Genomic DNA, 25,430 nt, shown 5'->3' with positions numbered 1-25,430 from the left:
TTGTAGAAAATTGAGTGTCATATGTGACTGAATACGGCTGAATAGAAATAAGTCATTTTATTGGTTGAGCAAGAAATATTCAACAAATTCAGTACCACTTTTATGCTTTGTCCGTTTGACACGTAAGACCTCGTTCAAGTCGTCACTGGCTATTATGAGAATGTCTCTCCGTTTCTTTGCTCCACTCTATAAGACCTGGAAAAAAAAAAAAAACACATAAGATAATTATCTTAGCAATCACAATGCCTATGTCTCTGAAAGCAAAATAACTCTTGTAATTTTTTTTTTGGGGGGTAGTAAAGATTCTTATGATTTGGATCATTTAATCATCGCAAACATCTTAGTCAGCATTCTCTTGGACTATCGATTCAAGTGATTGATTGTGTGTCGTATGTCATCCAGTAGTGTAATATGAATTACTCAGCCTGGCTAACCCTCCTGCGTATTGGAACTTGATTTTATTTTACGGCAAAAACCAAAATAATACATTTTGCATCTTCTCAAACCACTCAGAATACACAGTTTATTAATGCATTGTTTTCTCAGTAAAGAAATAAATATAGTCCTTACTTGGATGACCTTTTGCGACACTTGGGAAACCGACAGATTTTATCACCTACACGAAAGAGTGAGGAGGATGTTGAAATTAATCATAGCAATTTGAAGAAATGACATATCAATATTGTCTTACAGCCCAAGACCATGAGGCCAGTCAGGAAAAGAACTGCGCCGATGCACAGTCCAGTCATTTGCAGGGACCAGTAATCTAAAAATAGCACAAGTAAATGATAACGTAAGATTCAACATAAAACAAAAAGCTCTGTAATTCTTGATATATTTCTCTATTGTGACAAGACTCCCATTTTTACGCCTGTTTATATATAAAAAAAAAAAAAAAAAGGCCCACAATTTTGATTCTTTCCGATCAGGTAGCTGATTAAACACCACGGTTTCGTCAGACATTTGCCTTCAAATTTGAAGGGGCGTTTAAGTTTTGAGTTTGCGGGGCTATAAAGGACAATTGTAGGGCACATTTAGAGAAACAAGTGTCAAATTAGAGTCTTTAGTGAACTGAACATTTGGGAAAGTTTGAGGAAGCCAGAGTACCTTGAGAAAAAAGGAGAGTGGGATTAATGAATCCTTACCATATGTGAACGCTTCATCCCAAACTGAATCTACAACAAAAGTAGAGAAATATGTTGAAAGGCAGGAAGCGGGGAAAAACACAATCTGGATAGGTGTCACGTCTCGCAGCCCGGCTGACACATAGACGACAATGTATCACAAACATCTCTCCTCTCTCAAAAGGTACAATTGAACATTAATCTGTTGGCAAGACAGAAAGCGAGGTGCTCTGTTCCTCTAGTCTTCCGTGAGTTTTGTCAGCTAGGCTGGGAATGGTGACATTGTCAGCCTGCCATGAGATAACAATAAAACTGTAGACGCCCGGGGCGTTTAATGTGACGATGGAGTAAGAAAATGTTTGGTTACCCCAGGCAGGATCTTGATGGGTTTCGTTTTTGGTGGTTTTCGTCGTTGTGGCTGGGGAGGCTGTTACTGTGGCTGTCAAGTGGGGGAAAAAAAACACATATATATATATATATATATATATATATATATATATATATATATATATATATAGTATATGAATTCTTCGCTTGTTATAATAAATGCATTTTTCTAAACCCATTTTTTCCAAATTACTCGATGTCTGGTTTCATCCCTAGGTCCCTGAATGACCTCATGATTCATTTTACATGTCCCCTTCTCCCAACCTACTATATTTAAGACAAAAATCAATGGCTCTATCAGCTGGGTGCTCCAAACACACCGTCAACCTCCAGGGTGGAGACCATTACCTGTTGTGGATGTCAGATGTTCTGTTGGGCGTTCTGTTGTACCCTCACTGGAAACTGCAAAGATTCACGATAAATCACATCAGGATGGACGTATGGATGTTTCTGAACTTCAAATATCTCATACCTGTCAGTGTGCTAGCTTCCGGTTTGGTAGTGCTGATGTTAACTGGATTGATGGTGATGATACTGTGGTTTAAAGGGTCAGCAGTACTCATGAGTTCCAGTCCTTCTCCTGTTACACCAAGTTTGTTACATTAAATCACAATGCCACTAATAGATGAAATGATGGGAGGTATAAGTCAACATACCAGGTGTTGACACGAAAGGTTCAACTGTGATAGCCTTTGACACTGAGTAGACAAGACATGTAATCATAGTGGTCGTTGTTTGATAACAAGCTCCAGTTGTAGTGGAATTTACAAGGAGAACAAAGCACAGTACTGTGACTGCTTCACACAATGTTGTCATCTGTTACCCTGGCATCCACGTGACAATGAGTCTGGCCATGCCCAACGGACAGGCCTCATAGTATGTCAAAATAATAGTCTTGTGAGCGGGGTCTAGTGACGTGGCTCTCATGAAAGTTCCGGTGACCACGTAGATGGATTGTTGTGGGCCAATCAAAGCACAGGAAGGCCCTTGTTTACCCTCTCAGGTTCCCAGTACCTTCTGATTATCACCTACTCTCTTTTCAAAACTTTCTTGAGCTGAAAAACTTTCCGTGATCTGTGACTATCTTAGTTTAATATATCTCCAAAATCACACTTTCCTGCTGTCTTAGCGAGAGGAAAATGTGAACCATATCAACCACATCCTGGTAACATTTCAAATTTAGACAGTTGTGTCACTTACCATTTGACAATGCTGACAGCAGGCAGACCAGAAAAGCCGAGTAAATCTAAAAAAATAAAATAACATATTTTTAATAAACAAATACCACACTACCCGGTCACCCTTCACTTTATGTCGGAGAACTTTAGCGAGCAGTCGATTCGGTTACCTGTTAGCTTAACTCGATATTTTGTGAGTTTTGCCTTTTCGGTAGGAGAAGCCTTTTAAAGTTTGTGTTCTGAGTTGCTAACTTATATTAGTTTCGAATTTTAAAATGTGAGGCACAAGAGTAACAGCGTGAGACCTTAACGTATTTTTACACATGACAGTTGGTAATGTGAAAGTGTTCCTTCAAACATTGTCTGGACAGCTAAAAAAAAAAAGGTTTATAATGATGACAGTTTGACAGCTCAACAAATTCTTCCTCTTTTAATTATTTCTTACAGGAATATTTAGTCAGTTACTGTGTTGTACAATATTTGTGATTTTCTACAATTGTGCTATTGACAGTTGGGTGTCAATATCACCCTGTCGTATTTTTAAAATACTTAAAGCCTCGTGATATGTACTCAACTAACTTGTCATTGATGGTTGCCGTGGTTACGACATGACAAACCGAAGCAAAACAAAAGCAATGAATTATAGACAAGGTATTGTGCGTATAATATGTACACAGCAGGTAAAATAGAGCTTGGATATGAAAAATGGGAGCATTCAAACCATGGAGGCTTATTTGATAATGCAAACAGGAAGTTTGCATTGCGGTCGACACCACATTTGGCATCTCTCCTTCCTCTTTGAAGCAACATCCCCCACACTACTCTTTACTTTAAATGTCATCGTTTTTAAAGATGCCCACATTATGGCAAAGACTTTTCATTTTCCCTCCAGAAAAAAACAAAACAATAACTTTATAGGCAGTCAATTGCGTTCACAATCCTCCCACACGAGTTTATATCGATCAAACTTCAACACGTGTTTCAAGTGTGGACCTGTCGCCAATTAAAATGTGGAATTGGACAAGGTGTCAACATTTTGCTTGTAAGATAGTGGAAATCCTTTACCGCTGACTTAGAATATCGATTCCTCCATCCTCCTGTAAATGACCGAAAACCACTACAGCATTTTTTTTTTTTCCAGTGTGTATGTAGACTCAAGAGGAGGTAAAAATTAGGAAGTTTATTCCCCTATTTTTCATCCCCCTCCTTGAAATTTTGACCTATCCTGGTGGCAGCTCGTCCTCCAGGCTTGGACGAGTGTGACAGGTGAGCATCGAGGCTGCCATGAGCTGTGACAGCTCACATTAGCAGGTCATGCCAATCTTCATCTCTCTGCATAGCATATGTCAAAGCCGAGGCCTGTTCCCCTCAGGGCCTTAAAGACTTCTACCCACCCCCTCGTGACCCGCCAGTTTGTCACATCTCCGTCTGCCTCTGTCTGTCAGCCGCCATCAATCGCCCTTAACCCAAATAGGCCTTTGGAATAATCCATCGGAGGCTAACGTGCCTACCTTTGTGTCCATTGTATGAGACAGCCCGCGCCAAAGCTTCATCCTGTTCACCGCCATCATGTATGAGGCTTTCTCTTCCTCATTCGGAGAGGCTGAGGAGGTAACGGCCTAGCGACCACACCCGCGTATTCGCTGTCACTACTTCCTCATCCAGACATGTCAACTCTGTCATCAGTTCACTCCCCCCCTCACTAAAAATCCTTTGTCTCCCACTCTCCCTCACTCACAGCGCTCTCAGCAACACAGATCATTGTTCAAGCACAATCCGAAATATTTATGCATTCATGGTCCATGTCGGTGATACATTTTATTTAGAAAAAAAGCCAATAGGAACATGAATAACAGTAACGTGTCTATTTTACAGAACAAAAATTAAAACGTTTTCATTTTTACCTATGAAAATTATTTACAAATAAAATGTGATTTAATTTGATATTATTTGAAAATAATTAAAAAAATAAACTATTTATTTGAAAAGAGTTTGAAATTATTTTGAACATTTATCAAGAAATTTTATTTGCTTTTGTAGACCGCTTAAAGTTGACACAGGCTCTGTATGAAATATAAACACATTGGAAATACATTATCAGCTAATTTCCTTTCAGTCATACCTTCCCATAATAATGGACAAATAATCATGCAGTGTGTATGTGTGTCTGTGTGCGTGTGTGTCTGTGTGTGTGTGTTTGTGTGTATTACACAAGATTAGACAAAGCCTGCAATTCATCCACATGTGCAGAGGAGTTTCTGCCCTTCCGCTTGTAACTCAGCTTGTTCTTTTGCATAAATTAACAACTCACGCTGAGCATATGTCAGGTCAGTGATTTAGACTCATCACTTTATTTAATATCACCAGAACTTTCTGCGTCAGAATTAATTTATGGTGTATGCTTGACCTCCCCCTCCTGCTGAAAATAACTTTATCAGTTTAATCATTAATGGTGACTGTTTCACTTTTGTCAACGCCCACCTTCTACAATCACAAAGACAAAAGTTAAAGTCATTATTATTCTTTTTACTAATCATGTAAGACTTTCACAATAACACTTTGTTTTACTGTGGAGTAATTTAGTGTTTGAGCTTATTTGTTTACATAAATGAAAAGAAACATTTACAAATAATGCAAAACAAAATTGAAACTTTGTGTCTTGTTTCACGTTGTAGGCATACAGTTAACGCGAGGTTAATGAGAACAACCAAAAGAGATAAAATCTGGATTTGGCAACAAATGTTAACCTCGTGGCTTCAGGCAAAATATGGATATGAATGTAGCGTTATTGCTGTAATAAAAATGCAAAGCATATCTTGTTATTTTTCAGGGTCGTTAGGTTTCTGAAGCAGTTCTACATTATATTTACATATATTCATCATTATCATCATCATAGGAAGTTCAGAAACAGCCATGTTGTATCCCACTAAAATGCCGGAGGTTACGGGCATATGGCACAACATATTTTTATATTCCACAAATGAGACTGGCCTTTCTCGTTAGCGTGAGACTGAATCATAAAGGGTGGACACCGTAACTTGTTGGGTTCATCTTGAAGACATTTTTAAAATCTGCCGATTCCTGTCATAAAGACAAGGGAGTGAATTGAGGAATGTCTTTGTCAATGTTTAATATTTACCTGTGCCGCCATCAATGCATTAGGAATTTGAGGCACTGCCTTGTATAGCAATTGTAACATTTTTACTCTCTGCTTGGATTTGTTTGTTCAGAATAGCAGCCAGGAAAACATTAGGAAGGATGTGAAAACAGGCTGGAAGCCAAGCCAAGTATTTGTTCCTCTTTATTTTCTTCTTAATTGTGTGCTCTTGGGGCATGTATGTTCAAGCTCCCTGGAGATTCTTCACAAGGCAACATGAATGAAAAGTAGACAGTATTGAGCTGTCAAGCCTTCAGTTTAGCACATGACTATTGCTGATGATGCATCTAGATTTCACAACGCGCCTAATGGCTTGAACGTAAGCAAACGTTCAGTAACGAGTCAAATGTGTGTTGACAGCTCACGATGGAGAACAGTGAGCCTAATAGAGGAAATATATCTGGAGGAAACTGGGAGACTTATCTTTAAGTTGGCATGTGACCCCCTATCAGTAGAGACTTGGATATAATATAATATAATATAATATAATATAATATAATATAATATAATATAATATAGGGCGGCTCGGTGGAGCACTGGCTAGCACGTCCGCCTCACAGTTAGGAGGGTGCGGGTTTGATTCCACCTCTGGCCCTCCCTGTATGGAGTTTGCATGTTCTCCCCGGGCCCGCGTGGGTTTTCTTCGGGCACCCCGGTTTCCTCCCACATCCCAAAAACATGCTTGGTAGGCCGATTGGGCACTCCAAATTGTTCCTAGGTGTGAGTGCGAGTGCGAATGGTTGTTTTTCTCTGTGCCCTGCGATTGGCTGGCAACCGGTTCAGGGTGTCCCCTGCCTGCTGCCTGATGACGTCTGGGATAGGCTCCAGCACACCCGCGACCCCCGTGGGGACTAAGCGGTTCAGGAAATGAATGGATAATATAAAATGAAATAAATAGATAAAGAAAGAAAGAAAAACAGTTTAACAGTAATGGAAAGAAAAAGACTCCCCAGAAGAAGCATAATGTGAAATGTGAGCAAATAAAAAACAAACAAACATGTTTTCCTATCCAGCATAGCGTTCTAGCTGTCTGCATGTGTTTTGCTCATGTGACTGATGTGACGAATCGCGCTAGAGGGGAAAAGCTGAAGCTAGAGGCTAAAATATAATGGCCCTGTGCAGACAAATGTGAGCCTCAACGCTCTTGTTCTGTGTATTGTGCACAGCAAAAGGGACCCAAACAAAAAAAAAAGAGACACAAATACAAAGTGACACGCGTCACTGTTTGCTCGACTGTTTGAGCGTATTCCAGATATAACGGTATATACTGATATTTTCTTCTATGAAACTGCCTTTCCAGCAGTCTATCATCTTCATTTGACATTTTTCCATCATCTTTTTGGTTAGTCAAAGTAAAACCTGAACAACTACTAAAAGCATCTGTAGTGATCTGCACAGATGGCGACAAATTAATTCAGCATCTCTAGTGGGCATGATGTGGTTTATTAAATGTATGTTTCTGCTTTGTTTGATACATATTAATTCAGAACTGCTCCAGAGGAATGAATGCTGTCACATCCTTCTCCTGTATGAATGGCAACAATGAATATGTAGGTTTATAATTTTTTTTTCTTCAGTTTTGAAGTAAATATAGAGATTCTGTAGAAACGAAAGACTGAATCCAATTGACCTTCATTTGGCGCTATCATGGTATTTCATTAATTGGTATTTAATTAATTGGCATACATCAATTTGTGTTCATTGCTGACATTGCTACTTATAGTGTGCAATTTTAATATTTAATTTGACTTTGTATCTCTGTTTTTAATTACATGGTAGATATATTCTTTATTTATTTTTTGAAGGTTATATTTTCTATAAAAAAATAAATAAATTTAGTTGAATGAAAATGGGTCTCACAAGTATTTAATGACTACTTGAGAATGCTTACCATAATGGATACATATATTTTAAATGAATCAGGAATGTATTTTATATTTAAAATATTTGTTTACGTCGAACATGCGATTCCACTTTCCCTTAAGTTGTGTTTAGAAGCCATAAAAGCTGAGGGCCGGATCCAAAAATCATTGTACCTGTGTGTGGGTTACCAAGGACACAAAGTGAAGCAGATCGAAACAAAACCACATTAAAATAACTCTTTCTGAAAATGTGAAAGCCATTAGCCATTAGTAATTACAAAAAAAAATTGATCTGAACAAAGTCCAAATGTACACAAAATAGACACATTCAAAGTAGTAAACCTACCATCAAAAAGAGCATCTCTCTTAATTGGCTGTTTTAACAACATTAAGACGACAAAATAAAATTGGTGCCAGGAGCCACACGGTTTACTTTGTTTGATTGAGAGACACTTTGAATGATACTTTAGCTTGAATAGAGAGGGATTATATTATGTGTTCCATGACCTTTACTTTTTTTTTTTATTCAAGGTAGATGAATTTGTGTGGGATGTGTATGTGCTGCTCTGATGATTATTGCGGTTGGAAGGTTTTCTCAACCTTGTGGAAAAATGTAAGTTCTATGCCGGCTACTGATCTGACATTTCTGTTCCACAAAATTGCTCCACTCGCCGCCTTTCCCTTGTTACATTGTCAATGAATAAAAGATGATGATTTTAATATGAAATGTTGGACAGCGTAAGGTGAAGCAAAGTGCACATGTATTGTATGGAAGATCAGAAGCTGAAGTATTTCGATTTAATCGATTCAGTTCCGACAGATTTAGTATTAGCGGAATTAGTGTTAGCAGAATTAGTGTTATTGCAAATATATCCCTCATTGCAGCTTTTTACAGTGCCGTCTTGTTTAAAATATATCAAAAAATGCTTATCACTGTCAGGAGCTCAGTGAGATGGATCCTTACCTGAATTTATTTGGGCAAAATGTGAATTTGAATAATATAGAGTATTTTTATAAGAGGAAAATCCAACTTTTAATTTGAGTCCATTTATTTAGTGGTGAAAAAAAACACATTAAGAAATAATTATTTTGCATCAAATCGTGGAGGTACAATTATTAACAATCATAACACTGATTAATCATTTTCATGAGCATAATACTAAGATGTCAAAAATAAAAAGCTGCGACAGGCTCCAGTTGAGCCAAGACAGAATCAGATAAAGCGCTATAGAAAATAGGATGAATGGCTCTTTAAAAAGGTTGGTGAACTCCAAAAATGTAATATACTTCTAAAATGATTTGCAACAAAAAAATTAATTATTGGATTTCAAAGCACTTTATTGAACTTGAACATATAATAGCGCTCATATTGACATTCCTCTTTTGTACTCAACACATCATAAGCATTCATGCAGTGTTCCAGATAAAGACTTGGTCATAAAATGTTCTACCTACTGGTAAAATATGGAATAACTTTATATTATTCTGCACTCTACTCTTTTGACAGTGAAAATAATGGAAATACATTTTTTTTGTACACAACCTCCCCTGAATATTTTGCTTTATTTGTTCGGTCTGACCTTCTCATTTGAGACTGAATGGCTTGGCATCTCAAAGACAATATCTTGCTGCTTTTTTGACTAACCTGCTGACATCGTACATACACAGCCTATTTCATGTTATATGAATATGACCTGCTAAACTGTAAATTTGTAGGTGGTACAAAACATTCAAGATATAGTGTGGATTGAAAACTAAAGGTTATGTTCAATGAATACTATCGTGGAAAGAAAAACATGTAAAAATGGAATTTTTGATATTAGCTGTCATTTGACAATGTCTCAGATTGGATTGCGTTTTATTGGCTGGAATGTTTGATACATTCCACAGGATATGACCTCAGTGGTACCGTGTAGTCTCCGGTGGCGTAATAATAAAAGGAGCTTTCCTGAAATCAAAACAAAAGCAAGAGATAGCATCACAATGTCTCTGACCCAAAGTGACCCTCTTTCAATCTCCATTCCAGGTGTCTGAAAGCTTTCTCCCAAGTAACACACAAATACAAAGATGCTTTTTATCTTTCTCTCTCTCTCAGGGGATGCCTTGTTTTTATTGATTCACCTTTTGCAAACCTTGAACAGTAAGTTCAATAGACTTTAATTAAGTGTAGGAAAAGGACACAAAACATAGCAATCGCAATAGTTGGACTATCGTTTTTTTTTTTTTCAAGAGCACATTAAGATTTGAAGTCATTTTGGAGTGTGGGAGGTTTGTCTGCTTTTAGAACAAACTCAGAGTGTACATCAGAGTGTATTTGATTATTTTTTAAATGAATATACAAAAACCGTACAAAGCAATACTTTTTACTGTATACAATTCAATCATTTATAAATATAAATAATAAATATAAATATTATAATATATTAGAATAAATATTAATAATATCACAATTATTTGGTCATTTGTTTTTCTTCTAAACTAAGGCACAAAGACCAATTATGACATCATCATTGTTATTTATAGCATAATATACTGTACATAAATAATATAGCCTTATTGGGTTTTATTTTACGCAAAGAAAAATGCTGCTACATATTACCTCAGCTATATACAAACATTCATTGTGGGCTTATTGGAAGTAGAAAATGATAAATCCTCAAGAATCGATGCTTGTTTTGAATACTAACTGCGAGTTATTGATCTGTGTTCCATCAGCGTGAACGACTAAAGGTTTCATTAGTTTAGCTATCCATTTCCCCCCCAGGTATAGATGGATTCTCCTCTGCAGGATAGTGTCACCCCTCACCACACCTATTTTTTTTTCATCCACTCATCTGTTTACTCCCTTTCTGCACCTCTGCATATTTTTTAAATTGCCTTCTCCTGCCCCTGTCATCTTTCCACTTCCTCTCCTTTCTGCTCTTCTCATTGACGTTCCGGCCCGTATGATGCATGGTCCACGAGGCGTTGATCTTCTCACATTTATTAGGTTGGCTCACTCTTGTATGACTGGCCCTTTATGGAGATCTTCACACAAGTCGTGACCCTGAACATTTGAATTAAAAAGTCTTTCCTCCATCCATAAATGTCTTAACAAAAATATTTTGACATATTTGGAACTTTGTGCTGTCTTAAGATCCAGCAAAAAATGGTCCCATGGCACTTTATCACATATATTTGGATATATGGTAAACAATCCAAATGCAGTGATGCACTTCTTTCCATCCGAAATGCTGACTTTTCAGTGCCCTAGGAGGGGAGGGGGGGGCAGCAAGCACAGGTGGGGAAAGTTTTAGTGTTTCGGAAATTACAGCTTGAAAAGACTAGCATCATCTCACAAAACCTGAACTTGATCGATGTAACAGCAAGGTCAGGGTGAGGTAAGAGCAAAGAAAAATACAAGTTAAGAGGGGGGATGAGCAGAAAGCAATGGGAGAGAAAGAAAGGACATGAAGCTATAATATAAGATAAAAGATATGTAAGCAAGACAGAAGGGACAGCTTTGAGGGATGAATGTGTCCCTGGGAAGATGAAGATAGTTGGCAGAGATGAGAGGGATAGTGAGGTTGTGTGTTGACAATTGCATCATCCTTCTGAGTCACCGCTTTAGGTTGGAGCATTGGGAGCTTAGTCATGAAGGAAGGTGCCGTAATTGGACGAAAAGCTGCCCGGATCCATAGCAACAAAGATCACCTTCTTTTTTTTTTTTTTTCTTTGCTCGCTTTGTTTGACACCTCAACCTGAGAAAACAATTGAACATCGGCAAGATGATGCTCATATGGGCTGAAAATCCTTAATTTTTTTTAAATGATTAAACAATAGCAAATAACAATAATCATCTAAAAAGCAGTAATGAGGAAAAAAAATGCAATTTGTGGCACAAATAGTGGAAAAAGAGCAAGTCCGGTATTCTTGCAGTGTACTAAATTGTCTTACTAGTGAAGACGAAGAGCATCGTAGTACATGGACCTTAAATTGGATATTGAGGATAGCGAAAAAAAAAAAAAAAAGCTCAAATAGCTTTCCTCAATTATGGATGACAAATATTAACCATCAACTCCAGGAAGCGAGAGCTAACGAGGGATTCTCAAGGACATCAGAGTAAACAAAGGGATGTGAGAGCGCAATTTACCTGGATTGATTAATGACTAGAAGAGGGGCAAATAAAGGTTTGGGCGCCATGACAACCCGTCGTCTCACGCAAGGAAAAAAAAACAAAAAACAATCATGGCCTTGAAGTTGTATACATTAACATGATTTAGTTAGCTGCTGCGCCAATATCAATTCCCAGCGGCCTTTAAAGTGATGGTAAGGACTTAATTGAGTCGGGAAGTGCGACTTTACAGTATTTTAAGTCAATGTCATAAATATACAACAATGGCAAGTCATTCGGATAAAACCCAAGAGAAAGATGCCTGTGAGCAACATTTTATTCATACCTATTTGTAACAATTGTCTCCACAGAAATTTCCATCCATCCATCCATCCATCCATCCATCCATCCATCCATCCATCCATCCATCCATCCATCCATCCATCCATCCATCCATCAGGCAGTAGCTCAGCCCAACACGTCAATGCAGTCAGTCACTCTACTCTAAATCTTAATTCTATACGTAATGTCAAGCAAAAAAAAAACAAAACAAAAAACAAGCATGTTAAAAGCTTATAAAACTCGATGATGCATGGTTGCCTTGGCAACAAATCAAACCACTAAACCACCAGACCAATGTGGAAGCTATTATTTATGGACAAAAGGCTTCAATTGTGACTTTGATAGCTTTTAACGGCATTTCATTTAGAGTATTTACCTACTTTTAGAGGGCTAGTCATCATTTAGTATGGCTTCGGCATCTTATGTGCTCTTCAGAAAAATAAAAAGTTCAATCTATCTCCATAAATAGCTTAGGTATGAATTCACTGTGGATAATGACATTTTAATTCAATAGCAAAGTTGAATTTGTGTGATCCCCGACTGACCTGTGGTGGCGACTGTCGACACTGCATTGAGACAGAGATTTTTTTTTTTTTTTTGGTGGATGCAGACTGGGCACAGTGAAGACTATCGTTCAGGGAGGAAATGTGTCCACTTACAGGAAACGACTCGACTGGTCCCAATGGTATGGCTAAGCCTCTCTTTAATTATAAGAGGGAGCCAAAATCAAGCTCACATCCTGTTTTGATGGTTCGACGTAATCTTTGGCGCAAACTACTGTTGACCTGGTGGGTAAGAAAGATAAAGGAGAATCTGAAATGGGAATTGATTTTGATGAAAGATCTTTACTTTCATATGACTCTAATAACATGATGGTGCCAAAAATGAGTGGTGTGGCCCAAAAATAGTCCCAATAATGACATTTGTCATGTCTGGATCAACAGATTTGCTCTATATAAGATTGTTCTTGGCCATTGGCCTTCCATCTCTCTTTGAGAGCTGTTATGTCGAGACAGCAGCTGACGCGATCTAATAGAAATAGAAGGTGGAAGAAACTTATGAGGTATTTATTTCCTCTTCTTTTCTTCTATAAAATACACCCCCCAGATTCCGTTATTATTTTCAATTTTATGTGCTCGGTTGGCAATATATCGTGGTCATTTTGTACCCCCGCCGAGAGAAAAATAGGAAGAAGGAGGATGTCGATTAATCACAGTGTATTTGTAGTTTTGTATGCTAAGCATGTCATGATTTGTTTAATTTCATATTTATGCGAAAAATGATTTTCTAAGGGTAAGGGTCTTGGTGGATTAAGTGGTTTGCTTTCATTTTTTCTTACATGTCTGAGTTGAGGGTGAAGCATTGTTGACAGGCGGGCGTTTATCAATACTCTCAAGTGGTGCTGTATTTTAATGGTGTGAGATATGATGAATAAATGCTGAAATGATATCAGCCGAGAGACATCAACATCATCAAGGTCAAAACTCCTCAGCCAGCCTGCAAAGCTTCTTGTCTTTATCTCGCGGTTCATTCAAATAGCTTTGAAAGAAGATTTTTTTTTTATTTTGACAGCAAACACTTCGCATTACTTAATAGCTGACTTCATTTATTTATCAGTCTGTTGCTTTTGGTAGAGCTTTTTTTTTTGGATGAAATGTTTTGGAAAAACAGGCAGGGATAGTTCATCTTTCTCACAACAAAGTGGATAATTTGTCCAGCTAAAACAATGGAAGCATTTATCATTATCAGCATTGTTTAAAAAAAGATAAGAAGAAGCGAGGCCAGGCTAGGCGGAGAAAAAAAAAGTGGATTACATTTGGCGCATGGGGGGAAAAAAAATGGAGGGTTGCTTTTTAGGAGGAGGGGGAGAGATGAGAAGCAACACAAGAGGATGATGATTCTCTGTCGACTCCTCTCTCGCTGCAGGCTGCACCCCACTTTACTGAATAAATAATTTCCACTATCAGCTCCACTTATAACATTCCAGAGCAAAGAGGTCAGTCTTATTTGGATACCAACAAAAATTCTCTCCCTCTCTTCTCAAATGATAAAATAGACTTTCAAATCTACCATAAACTCACGAGATTAAATATGTATATTTCTAGAAAATTTTGAGACAGAGCCAGCGCTGAAGTATAGTTTATGAGCTTTATAGTAAACATATCCAATGTTGTGCGCAGATAAAGGTGGTGCAGCTGCAGGGATACCGTGACGACTTGCATCTAGAGGCTATAAACTTGGACATACATATAGAGTATATCAGAGAAGCATTATCTGAAAGAGGCTGAAGAAGTGCTGTGAGCTGAGTGATAAGGTAGAGATAGAGGCATGGAATAAGTTCCTGTAAGCGTTGATGCTCAGAAGTAGCAATTCTCTTCACTTCACACTTGTGTAGCCTTAGTGGCCCTCCTACACTATTGTAATGTTGCTGCGAAAGGCTGATAAAATTCGGACAAAGCTGCACAGACGGATTTTTTTCTTCTCGGATTCTGCCAAATGGGAACCAAAGGGAAAATGTAACCTCTACTGTCAAATACGTGACATGCATAATTCGTTGGTTTGATGCGCGCCCTGACTATTGACTTTGATCATTTTCATATGCATGCAGTGATTTATGACCACTAGGGGGCAGAAAGAGTCCAATACAATAGCTCTTACGTTCACATTAGTTCCGATTAATAAACAATCACTTGTTGGCAAGCTCATTTAAACTCCACTTCAGATTGACGTTATCAGTGGTTTACTATAGTTGCTTGACTTTCTTTTTCAAACTGCCATCATTAACTTCTCTAAGGTTAATCTTTTCAACACTGCATTTCAATTAAAATTCTGGTATAGAGTCGACACAAAACAAATGAGTGGCCTCATTTTAACAACACTAATAGTACTGTGACTGCTACGCTGACTTTTTAAAAATGTATTTATTCTAACGCCAAATAAATAAATGATTCTTCTCATTTGCATTTGAAATATAGCTCAATTTTGATGAATTCATAATTTATTGTATAGAGATGTCGCCAAAACAAACGGTCAAAAGTGACCAAGGCCAACACAAGCATTGGCAATGGCAACTGATATTGATTTAACCATTGACAGATCAAGACCATCAAGACTTTGTTTTCTATGGCTTTGTGCAAAGTTTCTCTTGCCTTTGACCGCCAATGTTCTTTCAGTGTGCTCCATTTTCGAGCTTTGATTGCCAGAAGGCTTATCGTTTAGAAAGATCCACAACACACACAATAAATTCACCTCCATTCATTCATCCATTTGTATCATCTGAGAAGGCATATCCAAACTTTGCCGTGCACAGCCTCCAACTTTAATTTCACTGAGGTGCTCTCATATAAGGCTGTCAAACATCGTCCCTGCACTCTGTCTGCCCTGAGGCTTCCTTCCGGCTTGAACATGCCTGGAACATGGAGTGTATGTCCAAAGAGCATGCTTTTCCACGTAATGAGGGAGGCCTCCGTAGAAGGAGGGGCAGTAGCACCACAACCAGATTCAAGATCTCGTCCAATGTCTCCAAAAACTGCAATTTAGAAACATTTCTCATTGGTGTTGGAAACCTAAAGTGGCAAAGACTTGATTGGATCAATCCTAGCCAACCTTGAGTAAAAAATACAATACCCTTTAAGAATTTAAAAGGATGGATTGAACTAGAGAAACCGTATTGATCCCTTCAGGTCCACATTTTAGAATAAAGAATGCGATTTTCAAGTCCACGAATCAAATGTGGAATGGTTGGTTGTCACCATCCAGTTACAAGAGAAAAAAAAAACACTAACAGATGGACTGTAATCTTCAGAGAGCTGGAATAGACTTTGCAAAGCAGACTGATGCATGACTGCAGCTCTCAAACTTTGTCACTGATACATGATCTGGACTCACACTGGACAAAATGCACATTGTCACTGCCAGAGGGGGACAATGACATTATTGGCTGCGCAATGGTAGATTCCACCATAATCCCGAGTCCCATTACAGATGGCGAGAAGGCCTGATTCATCATCATGAGTTCTCTCTCCCATCTGCATCTTCTCATTTTCCTGTGAAAGAAAGAGTGATACAAATACGTGGAGGTCGATTCTTCATCTTTTGGTGGGTGGCATTGGATTTGATGTGAACATAGAAGCGGTATCAACACAAAAATGGACAGAAAAGGATAACATCACAAGCTGGAAAGCTACAGATTTAAAAAAAAAAAAAAAAAGGAGGAAACTCAAAACTGCCGAGGGGGAACTGGAAAAGGCAATCAGTAGATACAGAACCCTCCTTGGCACATTGACAAATGTGGCCTTTAGTCACGCGGCGGTAATGAAAGCCATTTTTTTGAATTTGGGCTGACTATGGTGCTATGAGAGGTAGCGTAGAGGGATAGTTAAAGCCGATAAAATATGTTGCATTTGTGCCTTGAGAAAGGTCAGTGATAAATGTTGAGACTAGATCAGATTATAGTAACAAACAACAAAAGGAATTCCAGGTAGTGCAAAAACATGACCGGCCATTCCCTTGTGAAGTCATCTGCGATGGGCTTGGTATCAGCCGCTTCTCCCCCATATTCAACAACAAACCATCCTTTCACAGTGGGGAGCATCTGAGGTTATGAAAAGGGGCCAAAACAAAAAAAAACACAATCAAAGGTTAACATGCCAATTTGGGACACGTCATTTGCCAAGCCATTAAACAGGTATGCCGCATTGCTGTAATTACTCTTGCACTCATTTCCGTCTGAATGTGTTCATAACCCCGTCCTAATTGGCCTCTGTGCTTTTCCTTATCACGCCATTAACCTCTTTATATGTCGGAGCACCGCAGATGCTTCTGCGGCTCAACTGAGAATTGGTCCTGGGACGCAGAAGGCCCCCGCGCTGACAGTAGACTCGCATTCAAACTGCGGCCCATTCCCTTTTCTTTCATCACTCTATCCATCTAAATAATTCTCACTGCTCCAATCCTCGTCTGCTCACTTCTCGTCTTTATTTGCCTCTACCCGAGAAGCACTTTATACTTCCCGCGGGTGCCATGTACTTGAAACAATAAGGCCATTAGCGCCTACTTGTCTCAAACTATGTTCACACTTGAAGAAGACTGCCGAGAAAAAGCTTAAGAGACACCAACCTCTGGGATGGTTGGATCTTCTCGTATTGGTCGGCTAACAAAGACCGACATTGTTAAGTGGGCTACATCGCCAGCCATAAAAGCTACTACAATTTTCCATACATAATGAATATCTACAACCGTCAAGTCCATCAGATAAAGATGGCAGAATCTATTAGGCTTGTACCTTGGGCTTCGGTGAATTAGGCAGCCCTACATTTTCAACACTTGCATTATTTAATCATCACTACCGGGGCAGAGGGCCTGAAGCCCGAGGCGGGACCTGGGGCTTCAGTAGACTCGTGCGGCCTTAATGAGGGAATGTTTGCTTGGTAGCGGCTGAAGTCAAAGTTGTTTGGGTGGCTATGCAATAATGGGTCAACCCTTTAAATAAGATGACATGAGTTGCCTTCAAAAGTACAGTGGGGGAAAAAAAATAATGAGACAAAACACATTCGTACAATACTGGAGCAACCTAAATGTTTGGTCGACACTCATCATTCGTACACTTCAACTCCGACATACTTTCTCCCAATGCTGATTATCTCCAAATAAGTGTGGCCAAATCAGAAGTGTGTGTGTGTATACCGATAATATACACACACACATACACACTGAACATGATTTTAAATTAGGTATTCATTCCACACTCATCAAACACATGCCCTTTGGCCACTGGTTGCTGGCTATGCGACATCTAATCTTGCATTATTGATTGGCCGGACTGGAATCGTACGACAAGCCAACAATAGGCTTTGTGAGAGATACTTTAATTACCGCAGCACTCACAAGATAGTTTGTGGGTTCTGTTATCGTACGGTGAGTATGATGGAACTACAGCCGGATGACACAAGCCCGACGGAGAATAACGACTTTAGACACTTTGCGATTGTGTTCGCGGAGATAGCAATCCTCATTTCAACTGCATACATTAGAACTTTAATGAGAATCACATTTGGCAGGGTCCCATGCTAGCTAACCTGTCATGTTTTATTCAGACCCTAAATGGCAGCGCTGAGTGCTCACTTGCTAGCTCAGCTCAACTAGGACACGTTTTTACAGAGGCGTCACCTTTGACCTGCTTCTCCCTGCTCTGGGTTGGCAGGGATGAGCGGTGGGATGGTTGCCATGTCATCATCCACCACCTGGATCTGTGTCACCTGGACTCTGGTGGAGCAGACACACATGGAGAACAGTTCAGTCGTGCATGACCAGTGGCATGGATGAAAAAGGCCCATATAACAACACCATCAAAGAATGTGAATTAAAGATACCGAGACAGTAACTAATGGCTGTCGACGGGTAAAAAAAAAAAAACCCAACCTCCCAGTAATAATTCCAGATCGGTCCACGTGGGAGTAGCGGAGAACGTAGGAGGTAGAGGGGCAGGCATTAAAATGACTAGTGACAGAGCTGTTGTCCAACCGCTGCTCCCCACAAACACGCAGTGACATCCCTTCATGCTCATGCACAGTGCAGAGCTTTGAAGCTGTGGCGGGCTGCCGCCTGTGAAATGGCATCAAACACAAAGACGGCCATGCGACAAAGCAAATGCACAATTAGGACACATTGCTGTGGCACAGAGCAGACCCACAAATCACAACAAAGATTTTAAAGCAAAGCCAAACACACAGAAAAAAAAAGAACACCAGTAAAGCAGTTTACATCATTATGCATCGTTTGAGAAGCGTGCAAACTATTGGTCACGAGGCAAAACAAACCAAGGAGAGAAAAATAGAAGTGTTCACGCTTCCCTTACAAAGCCCAACGAGCTGGAAGAATGTGTTGGCCATCGCATTTAGCTGAGGAGTGGACACCTGGCAAATGATTCGGTTACGATGCGGTGAGCTGAGATTCGGGGATAAATACTAAGTCTTCCTGTTGGCCACTGCATCCCTTACAATCAAAGAAACAAATCCCATCCAGAAAATCTGGAAGTCAACAGGGGACACCCTGGACATTTGAATGGGTAAAACAAATCTGTCTTAGCATTATTATTATTATCTTGAGAGACCTAAAATAATGAATATATGTAGAAAAACCAAAAATATTGATTTTATTATATTATTTTATTATTATTTTATTATATATATATCTCTATATATATATATATATATATTATTTTTGTTTTTATTATTATATAAAATACTATATATATATATATATATATATATATATATATATATATATATATATATATATATATATATATATATTATTTTTTTTTTTTTCTCCCTTCCTCAGAAGCGAGAACCAAGAACACAACAACAGACTCTGAGACTGTCTCGGTGAATACAAATGGCAAATTAGCAAGGGTATAATCACAAATGCTGTGCATGAGCTCCTGCAAATAAGAATATTTAACTGTCCTTCTTTGTACACTTGAATACATTGTGCAGAGCATCATTTTGTTCCTCTCCGTTAGTGGCCATGCCAGTGCAGCACATCTCGATATTAAGGGTCTTGTTTGGGTGATTACAGAGAACGTCACAGTCAAGAAAGACTAATCCAGACACTGTGGAGAAGCGTCAGTCTTAATTAACCTCACACTGTTTCACATGCATTAGCGCTCACACGATAGAACAGCGAGTACCTAGCGTAAGATCAAACGAGGATGCGGCTGCCAGACAAATAAGAGTCTGGTTAATAATGCTCATCGTCTATGTCAGCTTTTATTCACTTTGATCTTATTAACATTTGGAAGAGACGAGGCGACGAGACGAGAGACGCGCTTGCCTTTTTGGAATCGGCTGCTGATTCAGTGCCTCGCTCACGGTCATAACCATTTCTGTTAAATGAAGCTACATTTTGTGAAAACTTTCCAGTTGATATTTTTTGTTCTTTACAAGTTCAATAAATAAATCATTTTGACATGGAAAAATGAAAGGCCCAGGACTAAGACAGGACTTCTGTAGAGTCATTTAGCAATTGCTCAATGATTTATGTCCCAAATATCAAAATTCTAATTCAGAGATTGTAGCACCCCAAATTCAAGTCTTGGCACTGGAGCACCTTTGCATGTGTTTATGACAACAAGGTCAGGAAAAAGGTCAAAACAGCTAATCCCAAAAACAGCACAATGAGCGTGACAATAACTCAGAGTGACAGCGAGTTTCCTCCGGAGGTTTTCAATGTGGTTTATAAAAGTCTGCTTCATTTCAACCACAGCGGGAGATATAGTGTGCAATGGCTGCAGGCAATGTACCACACCTGCATGTAACCCCCTAGAGGAATAAGAAAACTTGGGGGGGGGGGGGGAGACTGGGTCATGTATGTAAATCTTGGCGTCTTCCAATTGTGATGCAATTCTGCATGCCATACATGAAAAGTACAGAAAGTTTATTACGTGCTTCAGACAGTCTGTGCCCTGGAGCAAACTTGAAAATTCCCGACATCGTTGCATAGCATGAACACAACATCTCAAATCAAAGTATTTACATAAAATAGGTGCATCAGTGAAACTGGATTTCAGGCTGGGACTTGGACTCTTTGGCTCTGCAGTAGAAATAGGTGTCAGACTCAGTGCACCAAAACTGTTGAATATTAATTTTGTGTTTGTTCTATTATAGCTGAAACAAACATTTTCTATTCCGAGAGAAAAGCATTATCTATTAAGCATAGGAGTTGCAGTCACGCAAGTGTGGGCTTTATTGCCCCGGGACTGTACTCTGAAGGAATTCAGCTAAATTAGCATAGCTGCTATGAAAGTGTATGCAATGATACTAATCTGGAGGCAATTGTGAAAAATGTCGAATAATCATTAGTTTCAATAATGATGTTGATAAAAGAATTTATGCTGGGACTGCAGAAGACTTTGTTTTGGAGTTAAGACTAATTGTGTCCCTCCTCTGAACGTTCATACTCAAAATACAGTGAGTTCGTATTTGTTGCGAGGGATATGTTCCGTTTTACATTTGAAATGCTATTTAGATGGTTTGTGTAAAAAAAAAAAAAAAAAATCTTATGAAGCTGATGTCCAATGGGGATTGGTTTAAAGCAGGGGCGTCAAACTCACTTTTGTCACGGGCCACATCGGAGTGAACAATTAGATGAACAACTAGTTTTGAAATCAGGGACTAGTAAAAAATGAATGGTACTAAAAATTGCCAGCAATATCTTTATATTTTTAAACTGAAGATAATTTGTAATTTTAGTATTAACATAAAATGATGTACAATTTGTCTTTGCGGGCCAAATAAAATGATGTGGGGCAGCCGTATCTGGCCCTCGGGCCTTACGTTTGACACCTGTGCTTTAAAGCCTTGCTTGGTTGTTCACTCAACTTAAGCCAGACCCCAAATGACTGAATGTCTGCAAGGAACATGTGAATGTAGGGTAAATGAGGTGAGAATAGAACTGACGTGGAAATAAGGTGAAGGAAATTCAGTGGGAGTACTGCGAGATGTGTGACGAGTACCCCATAAAAGAAGAGAATGCTCTACGATGGGAGCACTCTCCGCAATTGTTCAGGAAGTGTCTCTGTTTGTTGAGACGGCGCCAATAAATGTGAACATGACTGGATAAGAGGTCCAGATCCGATGAAAGAATTAAAGTAGCAATGAGACGGCTCTAGATCATGAAGCGAAATAACAAATGTTCAAATAGTTCAAAGACGACAGGAAGTACAAAGAGATTACATTCCCCCCCCTTGAATAAAATATACGCAGTCAAATAAATTAACGGAGGGCAGCCATTTATTATCGCTGTAATCAGTTTCAAAGTGCAGACCGCAGACTGGACCAACAAGACAAATTGCACATTGCTAACAATCAGGGTGGCTGAAAATGGCCAGCACTCCTGCTATGATGGTCTGGCAATTCTGAATGCACCTGCGGCCCAGCCAGCTCTGTAAAATTAGCACTTAGCGCAAAGCCATTTGCAGAGGAACAATATGGAGGGAGAGGAAACAGTGCCCACAGTTTCTGGGAATGGATAAAGCGTGAATGATAGCAACAAGAAGGATGCGAAGACGGAGTACAGTGCAAAAAGGTGTTAACTGTGTGTTCCACTGTAATCATCAATGTCATTTAACTCATGGAGAAGCAAAAATAAATAAATAGAATAGAAGACAATAAAAGCCACTTTGCAAAAAAAACACTTTCAGGATAATTACAGCAGGGGTATGTATTGTTATGCTATTAAATATTGCTGTGGCTGGAGGAAAAAGCCTTTGGGGGCGGGGTCAGAGATATCTGGGCAAATGAAGCTTCGAGATGATTCATGAAGCAGTTGTGTCATTTCGGTGAGCTTCACTCCTTAGTTCTTCATGAATCATTTTTCATCATCAAATATACAGAACATTTTTATTCTTTCAGCTTTGTGTGAAGAGTTTGGGGAATGCCCTTTTGTTTTCCAACATTAATGTGTCTCCGTGTACAAAACAAGAGCAATAAAACATTAAAAACACCAGACAATGTGGGGGAGATAAACTTACAAATTTATTTTCCCATATTACTCCCAGTCTTCCAGTTCCAGGAAGCACGTGAGAGTTTGCCTTCAAGATGAATGTGTTTCCTTATAGTAGATTGAGTAAGAAAGACCTAATTCTCCAAGGCATCTTCCGATTTAAGGAGCCCACTGTGTTCATGCGTTAGTGTGTTGTTTTGACTATCACTTTACAAACGGACACACTCACAGGATACATTTGATGTTATGATTCTCTCCACAGGCCAGGAAAAAAAAAAGGTGATATATGTTAACAGCTGTCACACACTGTCAGAGCTCAAATGACCCTTTGGGCAAGAGAGATTGTTGTTTTTTATGGGATAAAATGTTACTAGCTTTGTGATTTGAATGCAGCTGACATTCAAGTAGTACATCCATTTTGATTTTAGAATGTTTGTCATGTTTTCCTGTCAATGATCAGCCCATCAGTTCATTCATTTCTTCATCCATCTGCACGATTGTTCATCCATCCATACAGTATATCCACTTGAAAAAAAATAGCGACATTTTTGAACAAATTAGCCCTTCCTCTGCATCGTACAGAAAAATGTTTCGCCATCTTCCTGGCATTTATTAAATAGTTCAACTGAAAATATGCAGTATATACCGCTGATATAATTTTCCGAGCATGAAAGATAAAAAGACTTCGCTCTTGATCATTGACATTATGACTTAGCTAACTTGGCAAAACTGGCGAGTGTCCATAACGGCAGTTTCTCATACTTAACAGATTGGCCTTTTTTTTTTGGGGGGGGAAAGTTTAAATAAGTGCACGTAAGAGGGTCATGCAGAGAGTCTTCATTAATCTACCAAAACATGTTTTAAGGCTACGGGAAGAAGCTGAGGCCTTCAAGGCATATTAAGGATTTTTTTTAATTCTGGACCTCGTGTACTTTTTCACTTGATACCTTCTGTTTGAAATTGCACCTCATTGCCAAGCACTGCTGTGTATGCGCCGTGTGAACATGAAGAAGAAGAAGAAGCAGAATCAATATTGCTCAAGACTTTGGCTGCAATAGCGCCGAACAATGTTGCATATCCTCGGGACCGGTGTTATCTCAGGATATGACACCAAGTTATTATCTTCGACACAGAGGAGACAAGCAGGATTAAAGCAATCTCTGGGCCTGTTTAATGTAAAGGCACCTGGCGAACGAAGGAGCGAGGATCGGATTTGTCTCCCCGCTGGAATGTAATTTTGTGCCTTTGACAGAAGCTAATTCAATCGCACGGTGCCAAGTAACAGTACGCCGTGCGCCCAAATTCATTGTGCTCACTATAAGCGAATGTGAAAATAGGAGCTGGGTGCAAAAGAAGACAAACATGAGACAAAGATAGACTTGGAGCGAAGAAGCTGGTGAGGAGAATGAGTCTGGCAGGCGGGTGAACACATACGTTACTCGGCCGTGCGTGTTCACGAGCTTATCCTTTGAGCCAGATATGGAGAAAGACCGTGCACCTGTCAGCTTCGTTCAATCTGAAAGACACAATGGAGACACAAATCGTGTATACACACGTTTACATGGGGTTGGTTTGTGTGCAAGTGGCATGCTGTAACGGGATTTAAAACAACTGCCGTACAAAACTCCATTCATGTGTGGACTCTGGTTACTGACGGGATATATTCTTCTGTGTACTTAAGTCAGATCCTCCCACTGACTTAAATGCGTCGATTATGCACCTTCATGGAATGTACGTACTGTGGGTGGAGCAAATTTTGAATGATGGCGTTCCCTGTCATTCAATTGGGCACTCCAAAAAGTCCAGTGAGGGTGAAACATCGTGTTGTATGTTTTGAGTCATTCCAGGGAAAAGGGCAACATTGAGAAAGTCACTGTACAAGCGGCATAAAGTCGGTGGAAATTGGAAATTCAAATGTTCAGGTTATTACCTTCACACTCTGTTCCTATTCAATTTTCTGATAAAAAAAAAAAGAAAATAGTAAAAAAAAAATGGTTTTTGGACTTGCATTTCATCCCTCCTTGAAGTGTTTTCATTCTAAAATAATCAGGTTGTAACCCACAGAGGACTCCGAATCGAATTATTGGGCAGACTCTATTCAAGCTGTCTGGCTGACCATGTCTGTTAGCTTGAAAGCAATTGAAGGGCCTTTGTAAAGTTTCATTTCTGTCACCGACGTTGCATCAATATAATACAATATATTCTTTTACTACCACCCACGGCGGGGCCACATCTGCTTCAAAGTCAGTTCGGATGTCGGAATCGCATGACGTCAAAAAGTCAGCTACATATTATCAACAGAGCATTCACAGCATTTCACATATTGTGATTTAACAGACTTGTTCCCAAATTAAATCAATTCATTTTTCTAAACATCTCCGGGGGTGCTCTGAAAATGGACCTGATGGTGTTTGTGGAAAAATCAAAACTGCCCACGGTACATGTGATAGGTTTTTGGCATCATATTAAAAATTGAGACTATTATTGGTGACATAGGTGCAAGAAGTATTGAGCAAAGGCTTGCTTTGAATTTTAATGTACGTGATTTTTTAGTTTTCCTGTGTTAAATACAAAATAAATTAACTTAATTAAATCAATCTGCAAAACTTAAATGTTTTTGTGGGGGAAAAATATCATGCATACAGCTTAATATAAAAAGTTGCAAAAATTAAGTCAATCATTGATGACAAAGTGAACATTTTATGTAAAAATATTTATCTGAGTGTGGGTTAGCTTTCTCTTCAAGGTATTACAATGCATATAATATAATCCATCCATATCCTC

The 25,430-nt window shown here is 39.0% G+C and overlaps 2 protein-coding genes across 5 annotated transcripts; both read right to left on the bottom strand.

Annotated features, from left to right (window-relative positions):
- Nucleotides 1-41: 41 nt before the first annotated feature.
- Nucleotides 42-4,294, bottom strand: fxyd5 (FXYD domain containing ion transport regulator 5). Of its 3 annotated transcripts, XM_085917452.1 has the most exons (10): nt 4,201-4,294; nt 2,712-2,757; nt 2,168-2,209; nt 1,984-2,091; nt 1,860-1,913; nt 1,492-1,563; nt 1,146-1,175; nt 692-766; nt 571-616; nt 42-195 (listed from the first exon to the last, which is right to left on the bottom strand). In XM_085917452.1, the coding sequence occupies exons 1-10, from the start codon at nt 4,258-4,260 to the stop codon at nt 153-155; spliced, it is 576 nt and encodes a 191-aa protein (XP_085773578.1). In that variant the 5' UTR covers nt 4,261-4,294; the 3' UTR covers nt 42-152. The 3 variants fall into 3 exon arrangements, with proteins under 3 accessions (XP_085773578.1, XP_085773580.1, XP_085773577.1); XM_085917454.1 differs by lacking the exon at nt 2,168-2,209 and having other exon boundaries at nt 4,201-4,273; XM_085917451.1 differs by lacking the exons at nt 2,712-2,757; nt 4,201-4,294 and having other exon boundaries at nt 2,168-2,697.
- Nucleotides 4,295-15,123: 10,829 nt separating this feature from the next.
- On the bottom strand, nt 15,124-18,811 carry LOC147052085 (uncharacterized). 2 transcript variants are annotated; one of them, XM_085919129.1, is made up of 4 exons: nt 18,564-18,713; nt 18,312-18,407; nt 16,032-16,189; nt 15,124-15,672 (listed from the first exon to the last, which is right to left on the bottom strand). In XM_085919129.1, exons 1-4 carry the CDS (start codon nt 18,692-18,694, stop codon nt 15,416-15,418), a joined length of 642 nt encoding a protein of 213 aa, XP_085775255.1. In that variant the 5' UTR covers nt 18,695-18,713; the 3' UTR covers nt 15,124-15,415. The 2 variants fall into 2 exon arrangements, 1 of the variants encoding a protein (XP_085775255.1); XR_015066973.1 differs by having other exon boundaries at nt 15,124-16,189; nt 18,319-18,407; nt 18,564-18,811.
- Between the last annotated feature and the right edge of the window lie 6,619 nt (nt 18,812-25,430).

Source organism: Syngnathus leptorhynchus, chromosome 8 (assembly GCF_054491065.1).
Source record: "Syngnathus leptorhynchus isolate UIUO chromosome 8, UIUO_Slep, whole genome shotgun sequence".
NCBI lineage: Eukaryota > Metazoa > Chordata > Actinopteri > Syngnathiformes > Syngnathidae > Syngnathus > Syngnathus leptorhynchus.
The sequence above is the reverse complement of the archived record's forward strand: the minus strand, read 5'-3'. Positions and strand labels throughout refer to the sequence as shown.